General features: G+C 49.9%; 1 protein-coding gene across 3 annotated transcripts in view; it reads right to left on the reverse strand.

Moving 5' to 3' along the window:
• Window positions 1-19,694, reverse strand: part of LRBA (LPS responsive beige-like anchor protein) — a 2,426,603-nt gene that overhangs the window by 177,166 nt on the left and 2,229,743 nt on the right. For all 3 annotated transcript variants that reach the window (XM_085641653.1, XM_085641654.1, XM_085641652.1), the window contains exon 52: window positions 18,465-18,620. In XM_085641653.1, coding sequence (XP_085497779.1) covers window positions 18,465-18,620 — 156 coding nt within the window. The remainder of the gene's footprint in view (window positions 1-18,464; window positions 18,621-19,694) is intronic.

Below are 19,694 nucleotides of genomic sequence, written 5' to 3' on the forward strand. Positions count from 1 at the left end.
TAGAAACAAGACTATAGCTCCTTTTACCACCCTTCCCGTGCTCATGAACTAGTTTAGAATAATTATAGAAGACCTCTTGGCTTTGTAAGCGAGACCCCATACCTACGAGATCAGATGCAGTGAATTACATATCAGGATCAGCCCAGCTCTTCTATGTTGGAAAGGTTTTCTCCAAGTGCCTTCTCATGCATATAATGCCATATTAAAAGCACCCGAGTGGGCAGCTGTGCTTCATGTTATGTCTATGTGCGTGGGACTGACCAAAGTGAATCAACAGCATACATTGTTATTCGACCTTGAACAGGCTGTACAGACAGAGATCACGGTGCCACGCTGGATATGTGAAAGGTAGACAGTTCTCATGTGAAGCAGCTTCAGCAAAGTATTTCCTGAGAACAGAGCCCTGTAGTGTTGTGTGCAAAAGCAGCAGAATGGCAGCCAAGCGTATACTACTCATGCTAACTTAGCAATGTCTGCTGTTGACCCCATTTCCACACTAGAGTCTTAGAGAAAATCATCAACAGATGTCTCACCGAATACATCAACGACCACCAACTCCTTGACACCGCTAAGTCTGGATTCAGACACAACCACAGCTCAAAAACTGCCATCATCGCCGCCATGGATGACCTCCGCATGAGTCTGGATGCGGGATACAAGGCATACCACATCCTCCTGGAACTCTTTGCAGTATTTGACATGGTCTCCCACCCCATCCTTACCAAACGCCTATGTGACATCAGAATACCAAGACACACACTTTGATGGGTCTGCTCCTTCCTGTCTGGATGAATCCTGTCAGTCAGGCTGGTACTGTACACCTCGGAAGCCCACAACCTCATCTGCGGAGTTCCACAAGGATATTATCAACCCTGACCTTCACTGCATACATGATCCCTCTAGCCAGCATCATCCGTTCTCACATCAACGTCCTCTCCTACCCCAACGACACACAACTCATTCGCTACCTCACAGAAAAGATGCCCAGTACCCGGATCAAGTTTAATGCCTGCATGACTTTAATCTCCCACTGACAATTCCAAAATCATGATCTTTAAAATGGGCACTACACCATGGGACTCCACCGGGTTGTCAACAGAGCAAGAAACAACAGTGTAGGAAGCTAGCTCTCTATATAGTGTACTAAAAATAAGTACACAGTGCAGAGAGTGCAATGAGTCCCCAATTGGTTGATAGAGGCAAAAGTAGATAATACTAATGCTCTACTTATAATAGTGTGGGCAAGCAGTTAGGTTTATCAGAGGGTAGTGCTAAGCATTTGTTGTACTCACTGAGGCAATAAATGAGACACACTCAAAGAATAAACCCAACACCAATTTAGAAAAATAATTAGTATATATATATATATATATATATATATATACATACATATATGTTTTTTCAAACTAAGAACTACGTGCAAAGGTAAGTACTGTATCACTTATGAATTTTCAAAGATAAGCAAACAGTTCAAAGGTGTGTGCAATTAAGCACCATGCAATCCTATGGGGAAAAACAGGTAGGTAAAGCACACAGAACAAACAGTTATAGGGGTTCACATACCGGGTTAAGAGTAGCAGGAAGCCAAGGTCCAATGTTCTACCAACAGTTCGTCAGGTGTGTCCCGAATTTCGCCGGAAGCAGGGAGCTGGTATGCTAAGAGGAAGGGGGCCCTCTACAGACAGGCAGCACACAAGTGGACTTGTGGGAAAATCTGAGAGCTCCTAAACGGGGGCTAGGGTTGCAAGGGCCTAAGGGACAAGGGAGCACAGCCGGTCCTTTGTTACCCAGGCCGGGCGGGCGGGCTGGGTGCAGAGCAGGTAGGTTGGCTGGCCCCAGCGCACAAAGGTGCTCATCGTGGTCAGGGGTTAACAGCTAGCATGGGCAAATTCAGGACTGCTGGGCATTCTCAAAGTGGGAGTCTTGATGTCCCTTGGCAGCTGCTGGGCTCTGGTACAGTTGGAGTCCAGACTGGACTCTTCAACGTCTGTCTTGGTTGCAGGATGTCCGGTACCCCAGGGATTGGTACTGCAAGGCTCTTGTCGGTCCCGGTGTCTCCTCACTCGGGGCGGGGGAGGTCGTGGGGAGGTCTGACAGATCTGACCTTCCAGAGCACGAGTACCTCTCACTGGTTGGTTGCTGTGCCGTTCTGGCCAGGGAGCTGCAAGTTGGTCAACTGCACTATGTGATTTCAGTGCCTGCGGTCTGCAGGGGAATAGTTCCTCTACTCCCAGGGAGTTCTTGTGCAGTTTGCAAAGGCTGGTAGTACTCTGGGGTTCTTAGAGGCCACACAACAGCAGGGCAAGACAGTTCACCTCAACTGTCGGGTCTAGAAGCAGCAGGCAGGGGTTCATGCCAAAACTCTGCGGCAGGAACTCAGGTCTCGGGTTCAGCAGCTCTTCTTTGTCCTCTTCATCTTTAGGTCCGTCGACTTTGAAGTTCTGGGTCGAGGGCTAGCACCTAAATACTCAATTTAGGGGTATTAAGGGGAGTGCCAGGTAGGAGCCAATGGGCTACCTACCTTTAGGGTGACTACACCCTTTATATAGCCATTACCTGAGGAAAGTGAGCATAACCCTGACCCTAAAAAGCCAATTTTCTCCAACACAAGATGGAGGATTCTAAAAAGTGGGGTCCACATCAGCTGCCCCACCTTAGAGGTGGTGCTGGCTAGGGGTGGGCACACCTCCCAATTTAACTAATTTTCCCACCTGTCCTCCCACCAAAGAGTGGGGACAGGGGAGTTGACATCTTCCACTAGATGCCTGGGTCGCGTTTCAGAGACGGCATGGCCTTTGAAGCTTCCCGCCCTGGAAGGCAGTTCCTACATGGACTAAGTGTGAACACATCCACCCAGAGCAGGCATTGTTCCTGGCCTCAGAGCGACGGCTCTCACCCCCGGAGGCCAGAAACATGTCTAGTGATGGCAGTCTAGCCGAGACCAGTCGGTAACCACACTAGTAGTCAGTAGATTTTCAGGGGGCACCTAAGTTGAGCTCTGGGTGCATTTCTTAACAAATCCAACACCGGCATCAGTGTGGGTTTATTAAGACGTGATGTTTGGTACCAAACATCTTGGGGTACAGTGAAGCCATCATGGAGCCGTGGGAATTTGTAATGACGAGTGTCCAGCCCATCTACTCGTTATAGCATCCCCGTTCACTAACAATGGCGAAGAATGGACTTAGACATTGCAGGGTCATTTCTGTTCAGGCAGATATGTTCACATATGAAATATAGTGCATCCTGCCTTTGGGTTGTAGGACCTGCTGTAGGGGTGGCTTGTCTATATCTCATGCAGTGTCTGTAGACATGAGACATGGCACACAGGGCTGTGTGTCATGTCGGGTCTTCGGTTTTGTCAGCACCAAGATATGCAGATTGCAATGGCAGTTTATATGATCGTGGTGAAGGCTCCCTAGGGTGGCACAATTAGTGCTGCAGCACTAGAGTACCCTCATCAGTTTCAATGCCGTAGGTACCAAGGGCACCATTTACTAGGGGCTTACAGGGGAGCTGAAATCGTGGAAAAGTTATACATTTTTGGGAAATCACATCAGGTATCAGGCAAAAAGTGGGAGTGACCACTTCAAAAAGTTGCACTTTCCTACAGACACCCACTCCCAATACCGACGCCAGCCTTAGTATTGTCACTGAAACTAAACTCAACATGACCACTCAAATCAATTCCATCACCGCCTCATGCTTCCATACCCTGAAGATGTGGAGAAAGATTTTCAAATGACTCCCAATCAGCACCCGGAAAACTGTCATGCACAACCATGTCACAAGCAAGGTGGACTCTGGGAACACCCTCTACGGCAAGATCACTGAAAAACTGACCAGAATGCTGCAGACTATTCAGAACTTGGTGGCCAAAAACACTCCCATGCCGCACTCACATCACACCACACCTCAAGGGACTCCACTGACTCCCCATTCACCACACACTAGCACAACTCAAACTCCTCACCCACACTTTCAAGGCACTAAAAAACACTGGCACAGCAATCCTCAACAAACACATTTGCTTGCACAAATCTTCCATACATCTTTGCTCATCCAGAATCCTACTTAAACACATTCCACATGTATGGAAAAAGAGATCCCACGATCGAGCCTTCTCCTGCATCGCTCCTGAAGCATTGGAACGACATGCTGCTACATACATGAACCTCTTACTCATTTCTTGAATTCCACAAGAAACTAAAGACCTGGCTTTTCAAGTAGTCCCACTAGGCCCTAGGTTTGGCTAGACCCACACCTGCTGAGCACCAGGATATCCTTCAGGGTAATCATGCACTCTACAAATATGCATATTATAATACGTTTTGCATCCTGCCAGGAAGAGCTGCTCTGAAACCACCTTGAGGGAAGGAGCCAACTGACTGCTTATGAGGGGTGCTAGAGGCAGCACTGCACGAAGGAAAAACTGCCATGAAGAGAAGGATCTGGAGAAACTGTGAAGGGAGAACAAACAATGGGCACTGTGTAGGCCTTGTAAGGATCTAGACTACCAAGTAGAATGATGAGGCCTTATGACCCTAGAACCACTGCAATCCACCACAGAGCAATAAAACTTACTTCCCAAATCTGGACTTGCATGTGGACAATTCTATCTCGCCTGACGAGTCCCCTGAGGGCTGTGGATTGGAAAATGGACTATAAAAGACAAACTCATAGAAGAAGCACCTGTTAAGGCTAAAGAAACTCATAACTGCGTGAAATGGTTTCATCCAAAGAAGTACAGGAGCCTACAAATGCAACCACATTCATCTCATTCCATCCGAGACCAATGACAAAGAACATTTGCAACCCAGGATGGACATTCCAATTGTTTAGGTTGTGGGCTTCACTTTTTGGCCGGAAAAGGATCCACAGAAGTAGATTGTGCTCCCCATAGCAGATGTTACTGAATGCTGCCTTTACTTCCATGTGTCCCAAACACCACTCTTTTAAGCCACAGATGCACGCATGTGCACAATCGCATCATGAGAAGAAGTTGCAGAGTTAGAGGGATGGGGCTAAGTCAGTATTGCTGTTCTCCAAAGACTGTGTACTGGTGAGCACACCAGAGATATTACTGCCCTTACCTCAGCTTGCAGCATACAGAAGGGGGAACCCATGCTTCACAATTTAAAAGTAGAGTACCTAACTCCACTTTATGCTGCTTTACGTCACTCCATGCTATGCCACTCCACTGTACCCCACTCCACTATTCCACTGTACACAACTACACTCTACGTGGCTTCAATGTATGCTATTCAACACTACACCACTTCAATCTACCCCACTCCACTGTATGCCACTCCACTGTACGCCACTGCACAGTACACCACTGAAGAACAAGTTACTTACCTTCGGTAACAATATATCTGTAAGAAAAATGAGTTAGTTAGATTCCTCACCTTAGAATATCCCCAGGCGTCAGGCTTGATCCGGAAAGATTTTTTCGTCAGCAATACCGTTGCACGTTGCTAGGCATCGTCTGCGGCTCCGCGTCCATCGTTGGCATCGTGATCGCCGGGATGACGTCATCGGAGTACTTAGACGCCGCCTCGCGCGCTGACGTCAGTTCTTGTACATAGCTTTCCGCGCCAGGAATGCAGAGCCATGCAAGAGACCGACACTGGTGCCAAGAATCTAGGGCCCTGAAAGGGATGACCTTAACCCTAGATATCGGTTCGCAGAATGGGGAGGATGGGTGGGGCGGTGAGGAATCTAACCAACTAATGTTTCTCACAGATATATCGTTACCGAAGGTAAGTAACTTGTTCATCTGAAAGAAACACGTTAGTTAGATTCCTCACCTTAGAATAGATACCCCAGCAACACCAACCCCGGTGGTGGGTCTGCGAACCAAGATCACACCAGGAAGTCCTGGCTATTGGACTCCTGAGGCGGAAGCCGGGAGAATGCATAACTTTGTTTTAAAATTTTAAACTGTGATAACGTGTTTCTATCACCTCCCCTCCTACCTGCACTTCTTGGCTTCTCTTTAAACAGCGCTCCACGCTGCAACGACCCCTCACCTCCAGACGCCATTCTCGAGCGCGAGGCGCGCCACAGACACGCCCACTCTGTTGGCCACGCCCCCTCGACCTCTTGTATATATAGCGAGCGCTGAAGCGAGGCGCTTCATTAGCTATTGGACTCCTGAGGCGGAAGCCGGGAGAATGCATAACTTTGTTTTAAAATTTTAAACTGTGATAACGTGTTTCTATCACCTCCCCTCCTACCCGCACTTCTTGGCTTCTCTTTAAACAGCGCTCCACGCTGCAACGACCCCTCACCTCCAGACGCCATTCTCGAGCGCGAGGCGCTCCACAGACACGCCCACTCTGTTGGCCACGCCCCCTTCAACTCCCCGCCTCACGACCATAAATATGTGTCTTGGTAGGAAGCGCAGCGGACGAGCGCAGCGGGCGCGACGATTGCGCGCTGAAGGCGCGCCTAAGGCAAGCCCGTCTGCGCCCGTCCGCGACCGGCCGGGACTAGGGGCCTTACACTCTGCCCCACCTATCACCTACAGCCCGGCCCTACTTCGCAGCTACCAGGGCTCCTGGCCCATCACGACCAGTACCAGCTCTCGCATTTCTGCTCTCGGCATAGCCTCCCTCTCTCCCCTCCCTCACCCTCCTCCTATTCTGGATACCCCGCCTACGACCTGTAGGCCTGCTCCTCCGCCAAACCCTAAAACCATCACAGCTGTCTACCTCAATACCCGTTCTGCTGTTGCCCACTCGCACGAACTCTCGGTCTTGCTGGACTTACAGGCCCCAGATCTCCTCTTCTTAACCGAGACCTGGTTCTGCGATGACTCCCTCCCTGCACTCCTATCCACCCTTCCAGCCTCCTACTACGCCCTCAGGGCTGACCGCCCTTCGGGCAGAGCCGGGGGCGGCGTGGCAGTCATCGCACGTACCGATTTCCCTTTTCAAATTCTCTCTCTACCTAACATTGCTACCACCGAATTCCTGGTGATTCGCACAGTATCCACCTCCCCTCCTCTTACCTGTTTCCTTACTTATCTTCCTCCTCAGTCCCCCCTGCAGTTTCTCCCAGATTTTTTGGAGGTCTTGGCTACCATTGCAATCAACAACTCCTCCATCCTGCTCCTCGGCGACTTTAATTTCTGGCCTTCCGATCCTGCCGAATGTCTGTCATCTAAGGATTTTTCCGAAACCCTCCACTCCCTTAACTTCACACCCCATGTTCACTCCCCCACCCACATCAAGGGTCACCAGCTTGACCAAATCTGGTCCCTGAACTGCCCTGTGGAATCCTTATCTATCTCCCCTTGCACCTGGTCCGACCATCATTTGATTTCATTTCTCCTTCCTATCCCTCCCCCTGCTATGCCCCCCGACCCAAAAACACCTGGGTCCGATCATGGGGCCGGGTCAACCTTGAGAATCTCTCCTCTCTCCTTGCTGGTTCTCTCCCGCCTCTTCAGGGCCTCACCACCGTCTCCCAGGCTGACGCTATAGACCAGTGGCTCTCCCGCAGCTGCGACTCCGTTGCCCCGCTCAAGCGCATTACCTCTAAACGCGACAAAGACGCCAACCGGTGGTTTAACCAAGATCTTAAAGCCACCAAACTAATAGTTCGCCGCGCAGAGCGGGCTTGGAGGAGAAACTACTGCCCCACTTTGAAACTGGAATATATCAATATCCTTAACCAGTACAAAAAAAAGCATCCTGGAGGCCAAAACAGCTTATTTCTCCTCCAAAATCTTAGCAGCGGAGAACCAGTCTAAGGAGATCTTCTCCATCGTTCACAACCTGGCATTTCTCGGACAGAACTACGCTTAAACCTGTCCCGTCAAATGACCTCTGTCTTTCTCTTAATAATTATTTCATCCAGAAAATTATCACCATTAAGGCCAACATCCCCCCACCTCCCCCTTCTTTTGTGGATCCCCAATGTCCCCCTCCCAAAGGCAAACTAACCACCTTTCCCCCTATCACTCGGGAAAACCTGACTTCATTGGTGCCTCTGATCAAATCTGGCTCCCCTCTTGATCCCTGTCCTGCCCATATCTTCCGCCACATCTTTGTCTCCTGTCTAGATCCCCCCCTTCACCTCCTCAACAGCTCCCTCGCGCAAGGCATAGTTCCTAGCTCCTTGAAGTCTGCGGTAATTGTGCCCATCTTGAAAAAACCTGGGGCAGATCCTTCTGTCCCTGCCAATTTCCGCCCCATCTCCCTCCTGCCATTTCTAGCTAAGGTGCTCGAGCGCCACGTCACCTGCGCTCTAAGCTCCTTTGTGGAGAAACATGGAGCCCTTGCCCCCCCGCCAAGCTGGTTTCCGCCCCGCACACTCCACGGAGTCCGTGGTCATGTCGGTCCTCGACACCCTAAGGGAGGGTATGGACACTAATCATCACCAGGCCCTTGTGCTCCTCGACCTCTCAGCCGCCTTTGATACGGTGGACCACAACATCTTACTTTCCCGTGTCAGGGCGGCGGGGATCGAGGGGACTGCCCTGGTCTGGTTGTCCTCCTTCCTGAGCGACCGCACCCAGGCTGTTCGCCTGGGTGACTTCACAGCGGACTTCCGGAAAGTCCAGTGCAGGGTTCCTCAAGGTTCATCTCTCTCCCCTCTTCTGTTTAATCTATATATCGCCCCTCTTATCTTTTCTCTCCAACAGATGGAGGTCGCCGTATTTAACTATGCGGATGACCTCCAGCTGGTCTTTGATCTTTCCTCTCCCTCTGCTGTCCTCAACTTTCAAACTGTCATGTTCCACATCAGGGACTGGATGAGCCACAATCACCTCAAACTTAACCCGGACAAAACCGAGTTGGTATTGACGGGCGGTTCATCCAGCCCCTGGTCCCCCCTTTGCTGGCCTCCCTCTCTTGGTTCTCCTCCTGCCCCCTCCTCCTCTGTTAAAACACTAGGCATTAAGCTCAATTCCCAACTCACCCTCCACTCCCAGGTTAGCTCTGTGGTCTTTCCTCTCACTGCGTACTATTCGCAAGGTGTCCCGCTTCTTTACTTTTTCCGCTCTCAAACTTATTATTCTGGCCATGGTGGTGTCCCGCCTGGACTACGGGAACGCTCTGTATGCCGGTATTCCTGCATACAGTTTGCGCCGCCTTCAACAGATCCAAAACCAGGCGGCCCGCCTAGCCTTCAACCTTCCCAAATTCCACCACTCCACCCCACTTCTGAAATCTCTCCACTGGCTCCCAGTGCGGGCTAGAATTCAATTCAAACTCGCATCCATCACTTTCCTGGCCCGATTGGACCTGGCACCTGCCTTCATCTCCTCTGAGATTATTCCCTATGTCCCCTCTAGGGACCTACGTTCTTCTTCTCAGTTCCTCCTCACCATCCCTCGCTTCCGGAGAAAGAAGTGGGGCGGCTCCAAATTTGCCATTCTAGCACCAACCCTTTGGAATTCCCTTCCCCTCCATCTTCGTGCCATCACCCTCTATCCCCAATTCCGCAAAAATCTTAAAACCTACCTATTCACAAAATCCTTTGAATAAATGCCCATTCCTCTCTCCCTGCTCTTAACCCTCAGTCCCCACTAGCTACAGCGCCAAGAAACCGCCGGTATACGTGCGCTTTAAAAGTGCTTTTAAACTCAAACTCAAACTCAAACCCTGGAAAACTGAACGGCCAAAGAAACAGTCTCTCCGGACTTGGCTGTCCAGGCAATAATGTGTGGCAAACGTGTGCAGCGAGGTCCACGTTGCTGCCTAACAAATGTCCAGCAAACAGACTTCCCGTCCCGGGGCAGTAGTCGCTGCTGTGGCCCGAGTGGAACGGACCCTCAGCTCCACAGGAGGTTCCTTCCTAGCTAAGGAACAAAGGCCTTGATGCACAAAATGACCCACCGAGATATGGTTCGCTTGTGCACCGCCCGCCCCTTCTTAACGCCCACGTAGCCAACAAAGAGTTGGTCGTCCTCCCGGAACTGTTTCGTGCGGTCCAGATAGAAGGACAGCGCCCGTTTTGGGTCCAGACGGTGGAGCGTCTCTTCCTCTTTCGAGGGATGCGGAGGCGGAAAGAAGGTGGGCAGTGAAACAGATTGGCCGATGTGAAAAGCAGTTACCACCTTAGGGAGAAAGGAAGGACGACTCCTGAGAACAACCTTGTCCGGATGGACAGAAAGGAAAGGAGGCTTAGAAGAGAGAGCCTGGAGCTCACTCATCCTTCTAGCAGAGGTGATGGCAACCAGAAAGACAGTCTTAAGAGTCAGAAGACGAAGGGGACAATTATGAAGTGGCTCAAAGGGAGCGCACATCAGATAGGTCAACACTAGGTTCAAATCCCACTGAGGCATTACGAAAGGGACAGGAGGAAACATGTGAGTAATGCCCTTAAGGAATCAAGAAACAACAGGGGATTTGAAAAGAGAAGGCTGATCAGGAAGCCATAAGAAAGCAGAAATAGCCGAAAGGTATCCCTTGAGGGTGCCCAGAGCAGAGCCCTGCTGGGCCAAGGAAAGAAGAAAGAGGAGAACCTCAGAAAGAGGGGCGGAAAGGGGATCCACAGCCTTTGCTGTGCACCATGCCACAAATTGGTTCCACCTGCAGGCGTATACCAATTATGTGGAGTGACGCCTGGCTGCCAGAATGACATTACAGACTTCAAGAGACAAGTCAAATGGCATCAACTGTTGCCGCTCAATCTCCACGCATGGAGGTGGATGCTGGACAGGTTCGGGTGGAGGACCGTTCCCTGCTGCTGTGACAGAAGGTCCTCCTGAAGAGGCAGTCGAATTGGGGGATCGATCGATAGACTGAGTAGCTCGGGATACCAGAATCTTCATGCTCAATCCGGAGCCACAAGGATGACTTGGGCCCGGTCGAGCCTGATCTTCTTCAGCACTCTGGGCAGAAGTGGTATAGGCGGAAAGACGTACAACAGACCGCAACTCCACTCGCGACGAAAAACGTCTCCGAGCGAGTGCCGCCTTGGAAATTCCAACACGCAGAACTGATGACATTGCGCGTTCTCTTCGGTGGCAAATAGATCTAACCAATGCTCTCCCCACTGCCGAAAAAGTCCTTGCGCCACGTCCGAGTTCAGACATCATTCGTGATCCATCATGCACCGGCGGCAGAGTTCGTCAGCTCTGGCGTTCAGAGAGCCCGCCAGGTGTTGAACCACCAGGGTGATGCCCTGATGTTCCAGCCACGTCCAGAGGCGCAGAGCCTCCTGACAAAGGGTTCATGACCCCACCCCGCCCTGTTTGTTGCAATACCACATGGCGGTGGTGTTGTCCGCGAACACTTGCACTACACTCCCCCGAACAGAGGGAAGGCATGCCTTCAGTGCAAGTCAGATCGCCCGCAGCTTCAATAGGTTGATTTGGAGCCGGGACTCCGCCGGAAACCAGAGGCCTCTGATCTTCGCCTCTCCCATGTGGCCTCACCATCTCAGGAGGGACGCATCCGTCACCACTACGTGCTCCGGTTGTGGTAGGGAGAGGGATCTGCCACCACTGCAACTGTCTTGCAGTGCCCTCCGAGATCAAGACATGGTCGGACGGGTTGCCCCGATGCTGGGTCCACTGAAACTTCAGGTCCCACTGCAGAGCCCGCATCCGCCACCTGGCGTGATGTACCAGCAGGATGCAGGAGGCCATCAGACCCAGGAGCCGCAGCACCAACCTGACCGAAACCTGGAATAAAGGCCGAAAGATCGGAATCAGAGCCAGAATATCCCGAACCCGCTGCTCTGGAGGATAGACCCGGAACTGCGCCGACTCCAGAACCGCTCTGATGAAAAGGAGCTTCTGGGAGGGACTCAGATGCGACTTCGGCACATTGATGGAAAACCCCAGCAAATGCAGGAGGTCGGCCGTAGTCTGGAGGTGGGAGATGACTGCCTGGGGAGAGCCCGCCTTCAACAACCAGTCGTCGAGATAGGGGGAAGATTGGAACCCCTGATCTGCGCAGATGAGTTGCGACCACCGCCATCACTTTCGTGAACACCCGAGGGGCACTGGTGAGGCCGAAGGGGAGCACGGTAAGCTGAAAGTGCTCGTGGCCTACCGTGAACCGCAGGTAACGCCGGTGGGCCGGCAGGACGAGGATGTGGAAATAAGCGTCCTGCAAGTCCAACGCTACCATCCAGTCTTCAGGGTCTAGAGCAGCCAGAACCTGAGCTAAGGTGAGCATCTTGACCTTCTCCTTCCGGAAGAAGGCGTTCACGCTCCTGAGGTCCAAGATAGGGCGTAGGCCCCCTTTGCCCTTCTTGGGAACCAGAAAGTAGTGGGAGTAACAACCCCGACCTACTTCTGGGCCAGGAACGCGCTCGATGGCCCCCTTGGCCAAGAGGGCCGTAACTTCCTCCTGCAGAAGTTGCAAGTGATCCCCCAACATGCGGTGGCACTGAGGTGGCATGGCTGGAGGGGTCGCCTCGAAGGGGAGGGAGTAGCCCCTTCGGACGATTTGCAGCACCCACCTGTCCGATGTGATGGTACGCCAGTGGAGCAGGTGATGGCGAACCCTGCCTTCCACTGGCGTGGAATGGGCCTGAAAGCTCGGACTAGGAGGGCTTTGAGGCGGGTGCTGCTGGGACAGATGTGGGCGGACCGGCTCTCTGACCCCCTGCTCCGCCTCGGCGGAATCCACGTCCGTGACTGCGTTGAGGCTGGTTCTGCGGTCTGTGGCTGGACGAACGTGCGGGGGCGCCCCTTCCTTGGCCACGATAGGGGCGAAAAGCAGAAGTTTGCGGGCGCCGGCAGAGAGGCCCAAGGACTTGGCCGTAGCCCTGGAGTCCTTAAAGCGCTCCAGCGCACTATCCGCTTTGTCGCCAAAAAGGCGACGGCCATCGAAGGGCATGTCCATGAGGGTGCTCTGGACATCCCCGGAGAAATTCGTGGATCTCAGCCAGGCGTGGCGACGAATCGCCACCGTGGTCGCAATTGCCCTGCCTAGCGAGTACGTTGTGTCCAGCCCACATCAGATTGAATACCGTGCCGCATCCCGCCCCTCGGCAAGAGCCTGGGCGAGCCGTGTCCAGGCCTCCTCCGGACATTGGGGCAGCACGTCTGCCACCGTATCCCACAAGGAGTGGGTGCAATGGTCCAAAAGGCACGCGGTGTTGATAGACCGCAACCCCAAACTAAGGGAGGAGAACAGTTTCTTCCCAAACTGTTCCAACCTTTTGGATTCCCGATCCGGGGGAGCGGACGGGAAGGCGGTCTGGGAGGTAGAGGCCTGGATAACCAGGCTCTCAGGAATGGGGTGCACCGACAGAAAGCTGGGGTCACCCGGGGCCGTGGCGCCCGGCCACGTTCCGGTCCACAGGAGGGACTGTGGAGGGTTTGGACCAGGTGCCCATCAGAACGTCCGTCAGTGCTTCATTGAACTGCAGCAGAAGCTCCGAGGAGCTTACTGGCGGTTGAAGCACTTCAGTGAGGAGATTAGTCATCACGGCCACAGCAGGGAGCTCCAGCCCGAGGGCTTCGGACTCCTTGAACAGCACCACGGAATAGGTAACACCCTCCTCCGTAGCCACGGAGGGAGGAGAGATGAAGCCAGTGTCAGGGGAGGTGTCAAGACCACTGGCATCCCCCAACTCTTCTGCCCAGTCCTGAGATAACTGGCACTGCTGTGCCAGAGGGTCCACAGACCCCTCCCAGTCGTCCCTGCCATCCGACTCCTCGTAGACAGGTGGAATGGTCGGAGCCGGGCGGAAGATGAACCTGTCATCCATCGGCGCCGGATACAGCGCCGCTCCAACGCCGGGACCAGACCGGGACTAAACCTGGGGACGACGTCATCCGAAGACGGCGCCAGGGGCAGCACCGAAGGGGTCGACACCGGCGGAGGGGTCATAAGGTCGACCAGCGTCGACCGGGATCCAGGCCTGGATCCCACGGGGGCCTGCGGCGTCGGTACCGAAGTCGACGAGGGCGCCGGGGCCGGAGCCGCCGGGCTCGCTAGGCGCCTCCCAGCCGAGCCTGCGGGGCCCGAAGGCGCACCAGCAGGCGTCGACGGCGGAGCCAGACTCCTCATGGCCACGAGGAAGTCGCTGATCTCCGCCGGAGTCGCGTCAGACCCAGGGACCGGAGGGTATGGGGTCGGACGAGTCTCCTGCGGCTCCGATGGAGCCACGCGGGTGGTGCCACCTGAACCCTCAGCCGAGTTGCGCGACCAGCGAGGGGAGTCAGAAGAGCAATGTCGCCTCTTCGACTTCTTCTTACTGTGCCTTGACTTACCGGAATGCGAGGACTTCGACCCCGACGAGTGGTGATGGCTGCGGCTCTGCGACCGATCCCTCGACCTCCTCGACCGGGAGCGGCGCGGAGCCTACTGCCGAATCTCGAGCAGCTTGCGGGACCGCTCCAAGGCCCGGCAGTCGAGGCACGACACGGCATCATGGTCGGCCCCAAGGCAGTAGAGACACCGGCTGTGGTGATCCGTGACCGACATCAGGCGGTGACGGGCATCGCCCGGTTTGAATCCAGGCATCCCTACCGGCACCAGAGTCGAGGTCGACTGGAAATGGAACCAAAAAGAGTTCCAAAAGTTTAGTCAAAAAGTGTCTAAAAGGGTATGCTCTTCCCAGATCGGCGCTTACTGGCGCGGAAGAAAGAGGAACTGATGTCAGCGCGCGAGGGCGGCGTCTAAGTACTCCGAGGACGTCATCCCGGCGATCACGACGCTGATGACGGACGCGGCGCCGCAGACGACACCTAGAGACGCGCAAGGGTATTGCTGACGAAAAAATCTTTCCGGATCCAGTGGATATTCTAAGGTGAGGAATCTAACTAATGTGTTTCTTTCAGATCTGTACACTATTCCATTCCACGCCACTCCACTCCACTCTACGCCACTCTACGCCACTCCACGCCACTAAACTCTATGCCGCTATATGCTACTCCACTGTATGCCGCTCCACTGAATGCTATTCCAATCTACGCCACACTAGTCTACACCAAACCAGTGTACCTCACTCCATCATATGGTATTCCACTGTACGCAACAACACGCTACACCACTCAGTACTATTCAACTCTACGCTAGTACACTCTACCTACCTCCACTGTATGTCACTCAATTGTATGCTATTTCATTGTACACTACTCCAGAGTAAGTGAGTCTACTGTATGCTATTCCACTGTATGCCACTTCACTAAAAGCCACTGCATGTTAAGCGATTGCAGTCAATGCCAACCCACTGTACGCCACTCCACTCTGTGACACTGCACTCTACGTCTACGTTATTCCATAATTTGTAACTTGATTCTACCCCATTTCCCTCTATGCTACTTCATTCTATGCCACTTCACTGTGCGCTATTACATTGTACAATACTCCATTCAATCAAATGTCTTTATTTCGGTTAGCAAAACCATAAAAGATACAGCCACATGGATCATAAAACATTCTAAAAAAGAAAAATACTGTCAAGGCAATATATAGTTTGGGAGATACAGTATAGGTCTAGTTGACATAGCGGGCCAGCATGAGAAGAAACTTAAAAATGAACAATTTCTCAATTAGGGCACTACTAAGCTAATTCTGGCAATTCAGACTGGTGAATAAAATCACAAGGGCAAAGTGCTAGTGCATTAAATGGTAATATATATATGACGATTACTATAAAATACAGCCCACATTAACAACTACAAACGTAGTTACTCCTTGGCCCTTAATAAAGCCATTGGTTCAAATTAACGGTTTAAAAAAAAAAAAATATAGAAATTATAAAATACACAAAATGCTACCATAAAACCAGCTATTTACAATAAAAATATCAATGTTAGAAACAAACTGCTTTGTACTAGTTGTTACAATTTCCATTTGATCAGTCCAAGCCAGGCGATTAAGTCTGCCGCGCCCTCCTTTTCATAGCCCAAAACTGGCCTAGAAATTTCGCAGTTGAGCAGAAAAAGAGTGGTCTGGCATCTGACTTCAATATGCGCAAGGCATCTTTGTAGTTACGAGTCCCTAGTGGTCTACACACAGGGGCTATCCATTTCCTCCTTGGTTTGACATAAGCAGGGCAGGCAAAAAAAACATGGTCTATTGTTTCGTGTGGGCAGGGGCAAGAAGGACTCCATTCAACGCCACTCCATGCTACCCAATTACACTCCACTGTGCTTCCACTCTACTCTACTCCACACCACTGTACTTTAGAAGACACTAACCCACTCTATGCCACACTAGTCCAGAGTACTCCACTACACCTCACTGTATGAAAATGTACAACACTCCACTCTACACCACCCCACTGTATCACACTTGACTCCACTCTATAAGACTCAACTACACTGTGTGCCATTGTACTTCAGTTTATGCCCCTACACCGTACAACCCTCTACTCCACTCTATGCCACTACACCCCAGTGTACAACACTCGATGACACTTTCCAACACACTACGACATACCACTTTACTGTACAAGACGCCACTCAAATTTTTAACACTTTACTCAACTCTACACAATATCTGTCTGCTCTAGTGCAATCCACGCAACTGCATTATACAACAATTTATTCTACTGTACGCTACGCCATTTCACTCACTCTACGACACTCCACAAAACTATGCCACTCCATTCTACACCACTCTACTGTACGTTATCACACTGTACACCACACCATTATTCAACAATACACTATTTGACACACTCCTCCACTCCACTTAACGAAACTCCACTTGATGACAGTAAACTCTATGATTTGGAACACTTTTTTTTATAAAAATAAAAAAACTATTGAAATTCAAACAAAAATCCAATGGCTAAACCGTTGTTATAGTTAGGAAAACTTTCCTTTTGTGTTTTATACAAACCAAACTTAAAATACACAAATACAAATCTTAAAGTTGTTATACCTTAAATTTATACATTAAGCATCACCTTTAAATTAATATAACTTTACCTATTTTTTAACTAACTGCAAAAATAGTAAACTTGTATCTCCTTTATAAATTACGTAACACCTTCAAATCATTTTAACTCGGAACCTCAATACACAGTGTATTGAACTCTGTGGCCACACTACATTAACTATAGGTCGCGCTTTATCCATGCACAGCGTATACCGTTTTATATGATCTCACTCATACCATTTAAAATAATAGTATTTATACTAATAGTTATAACATCACAAATCACATCTTATGTGATCTCAGTTGTATAGCTTTGTCCAGACACAAAGTAGCACCCAGTATAAGTAAAACCAACACACTTTCAGGTATAGACTGACGCATAAATTATGGAAAAAAAGCAGCAGAGAACTCTGGCTAGTTCTCAAGTTTAGCTGGAAAGCAGCTCCAGTTTGGAGCACTCTAAACACCAGTGACACTCTCTGAAGAGCTCTAATGAGAACGAAACACATGTCTAGGGTTGCTTTTATTCATTTCTGGTTGGCTTGGATGGTATTTTACCAATCCAAAACTGTAATATTGTGCCTGGAGTGGTAAAAGGCATTCACCATTTTACAGCTCAGCATGGACAGCACTGTGCTAATCCTACGCTTAAAGACTTTGCTGTAGAAATGGCAAAATACCTTTTTTCTTTCTATCTCGGCATGGATGGCACTGGGCTAATCCTATGCTGAAAGCCTTTGATGGAAAAGCAGGCATTTGAGGTGAGCAAATTAAGTGTCGCTGGTTTTTAAAAGGGCCCTATACTGGAGCGGCTTTCCACCTAAACTTGTAGAACTACACAGAGTTCTCTGTGTGTATATATATTAGATATTTGTATCGTTGTCAGGGCATTCAAAAGGCATAAAGCACTGTCACTTTAAATGAACTTCGCGGGAAAAAAAATGGGAAAAAAATGGTTTAAAAATCATGTGATCCACGTTGAGCGCGTCATGTGATCAAGGCCCTTCGGGGCTGAAATGCGTAATGGCTGCTTCACTTTTTGCTGAGGAAAAATAAACAATTTATATCGCCGATTGTGTGGTCCACGCTTCATCTGTTGCATGATTGAAAGACGTAAGTGGAGTTCAAGATATATATATATATATATATATATACATACACACACACACACACACATATATATATACATATACATATACATACATACATGCAAAGCTAAATGTTAAGCCATTCATGTGCAGCTGCATGCAAATGAGCCCAGAGCTGGTACGTCATAATAGATCTTCCTCCACACAATGCAGAGGTCAGTTTGTTGTCAAGGGGGCTGGACTGGGTTTTATCTTCATGCTGTTTTCACTGCCTTAACCGGTCAACAGGGAAGTCTGAGTGCAGCAAAAATAGCCTTAATAAATCCACTACAATACACACAATGCCGAATATAAACAACAATGCATGTAAATGTGTGCATCGTCAAACTGCAAGTAAAAACTGTTAAGCGAACAATGTCTTGGTCTTTGGTTTTCAAGCACAAGTGTAAGTTCACTGTACTTGTACAAAGCAAGCTTAATGGAGGCAACACTAGGCCCTTTACTAAAAAATTTAAATAAAAACAATACTCAGCTTGGTTCATTGGTATTAAAGGGTTATAGTTACCTGTGTCCGTAGAGTACACGCGGAAACTCTTGTCCCAAAAGCCACAGACCAAGATGAAACGGTTGTCTGCAGTGATGACAAAGCACTGCGAATGAACCTGAATGCTTTGATCTAGAAGGTCAGTGATTTGCCTCCTGTGCATCCCTGTATTACTTGCTGCAGGAAGAAAATAACGCATGTCAACACAGACATTTAGACCATAGTATTAAACATACTATGCATACAAGTTAAAGGCTCATTTTGATAATGTTAGCTGGTTACAAGTGTTGCACATTATCATATGGAAAGGGATTTACATGAAAGGTGAAGGTACAGAATGCTTTAGAAGTCACTTATATATATGTGTATATACGTATGTCTGTCTGTGTGTACACACACACACACACACACATACACACACATTCAGGATTCCCAGCCTGTCGGGTCAGAGCTCGTTAAGCGGGTGCCACCGCTGACATATTCATATTCCATAAGGAAAACACACTTGGTTCATTGAAATCAAGATATTGTACATTATAAAAATCTACACGGAGAACCACTGCATTTCAGTTTTGGAAATGTGGAGCTGTCATTACTATGATTGTGTCTGATCCTGCTCTGAATGAAGTTCATTCTCAGTGTTTACATGTTTTAAGTTTAAAAGACGAACACCTGACTGCCTTGTATCTACATAGGATTATGACCTTTGAGCAGGCCGAAACGTGTCATGTTTCTCTGTGAATAAATGATTTGGATTACAGACCGGTTGGTGGGCTTGTCTTTCAAACAGCAGGAGAAACGAGTGTGTTTTCATTGTGGAATACATATATCACTTATGATACTCTAATTTGCACGTGATTTTTCCAAACAGTGCTCTTTTACTACATATTTTAACTAGCTCAGCGTGTTTAGTTTGGCAGAATATTTCTGACTGACTACTCATCTGTGTAAGATGCCCACTGAGAGAAATTTGCTAACAACTGTTGGGACAGAAAAGTCCTCTGCATGGTAATGGATGCGTACCCTTGCCCTGAGTGCCCAACTGTACAGTGATGCTGATTTTTGTTGTCATAGGCAAACACCGATCATGCGTGTGCACCATGACACAGGCCTGTATCACGGATTGCAGTCATGGTGGACCAGGAGGAGAGCCTAAAGTGCTACCCTCATAGTGGTGGAAGGCTAATGGCTTCAACAGGAATTAAGAAGCACAAGCGTGGTGGTGGCAGTATATGGTGCAGATCAGAAGGA

This window comes from Triturus cristatus, chromosome 2_2 (genome assembly GCF_964204655.1).
Source record: "Triturus cristatus chromosome 2_2, aTriCri1.1, whole genome shotgun sequence".
Classification (NCBI taxonomy): domain Eukaryota; kingdom Metazoa; phylum Chordata; class Amphibia; order Caudata; family Salamandridae; genus Triturus; species Triturus cristatus.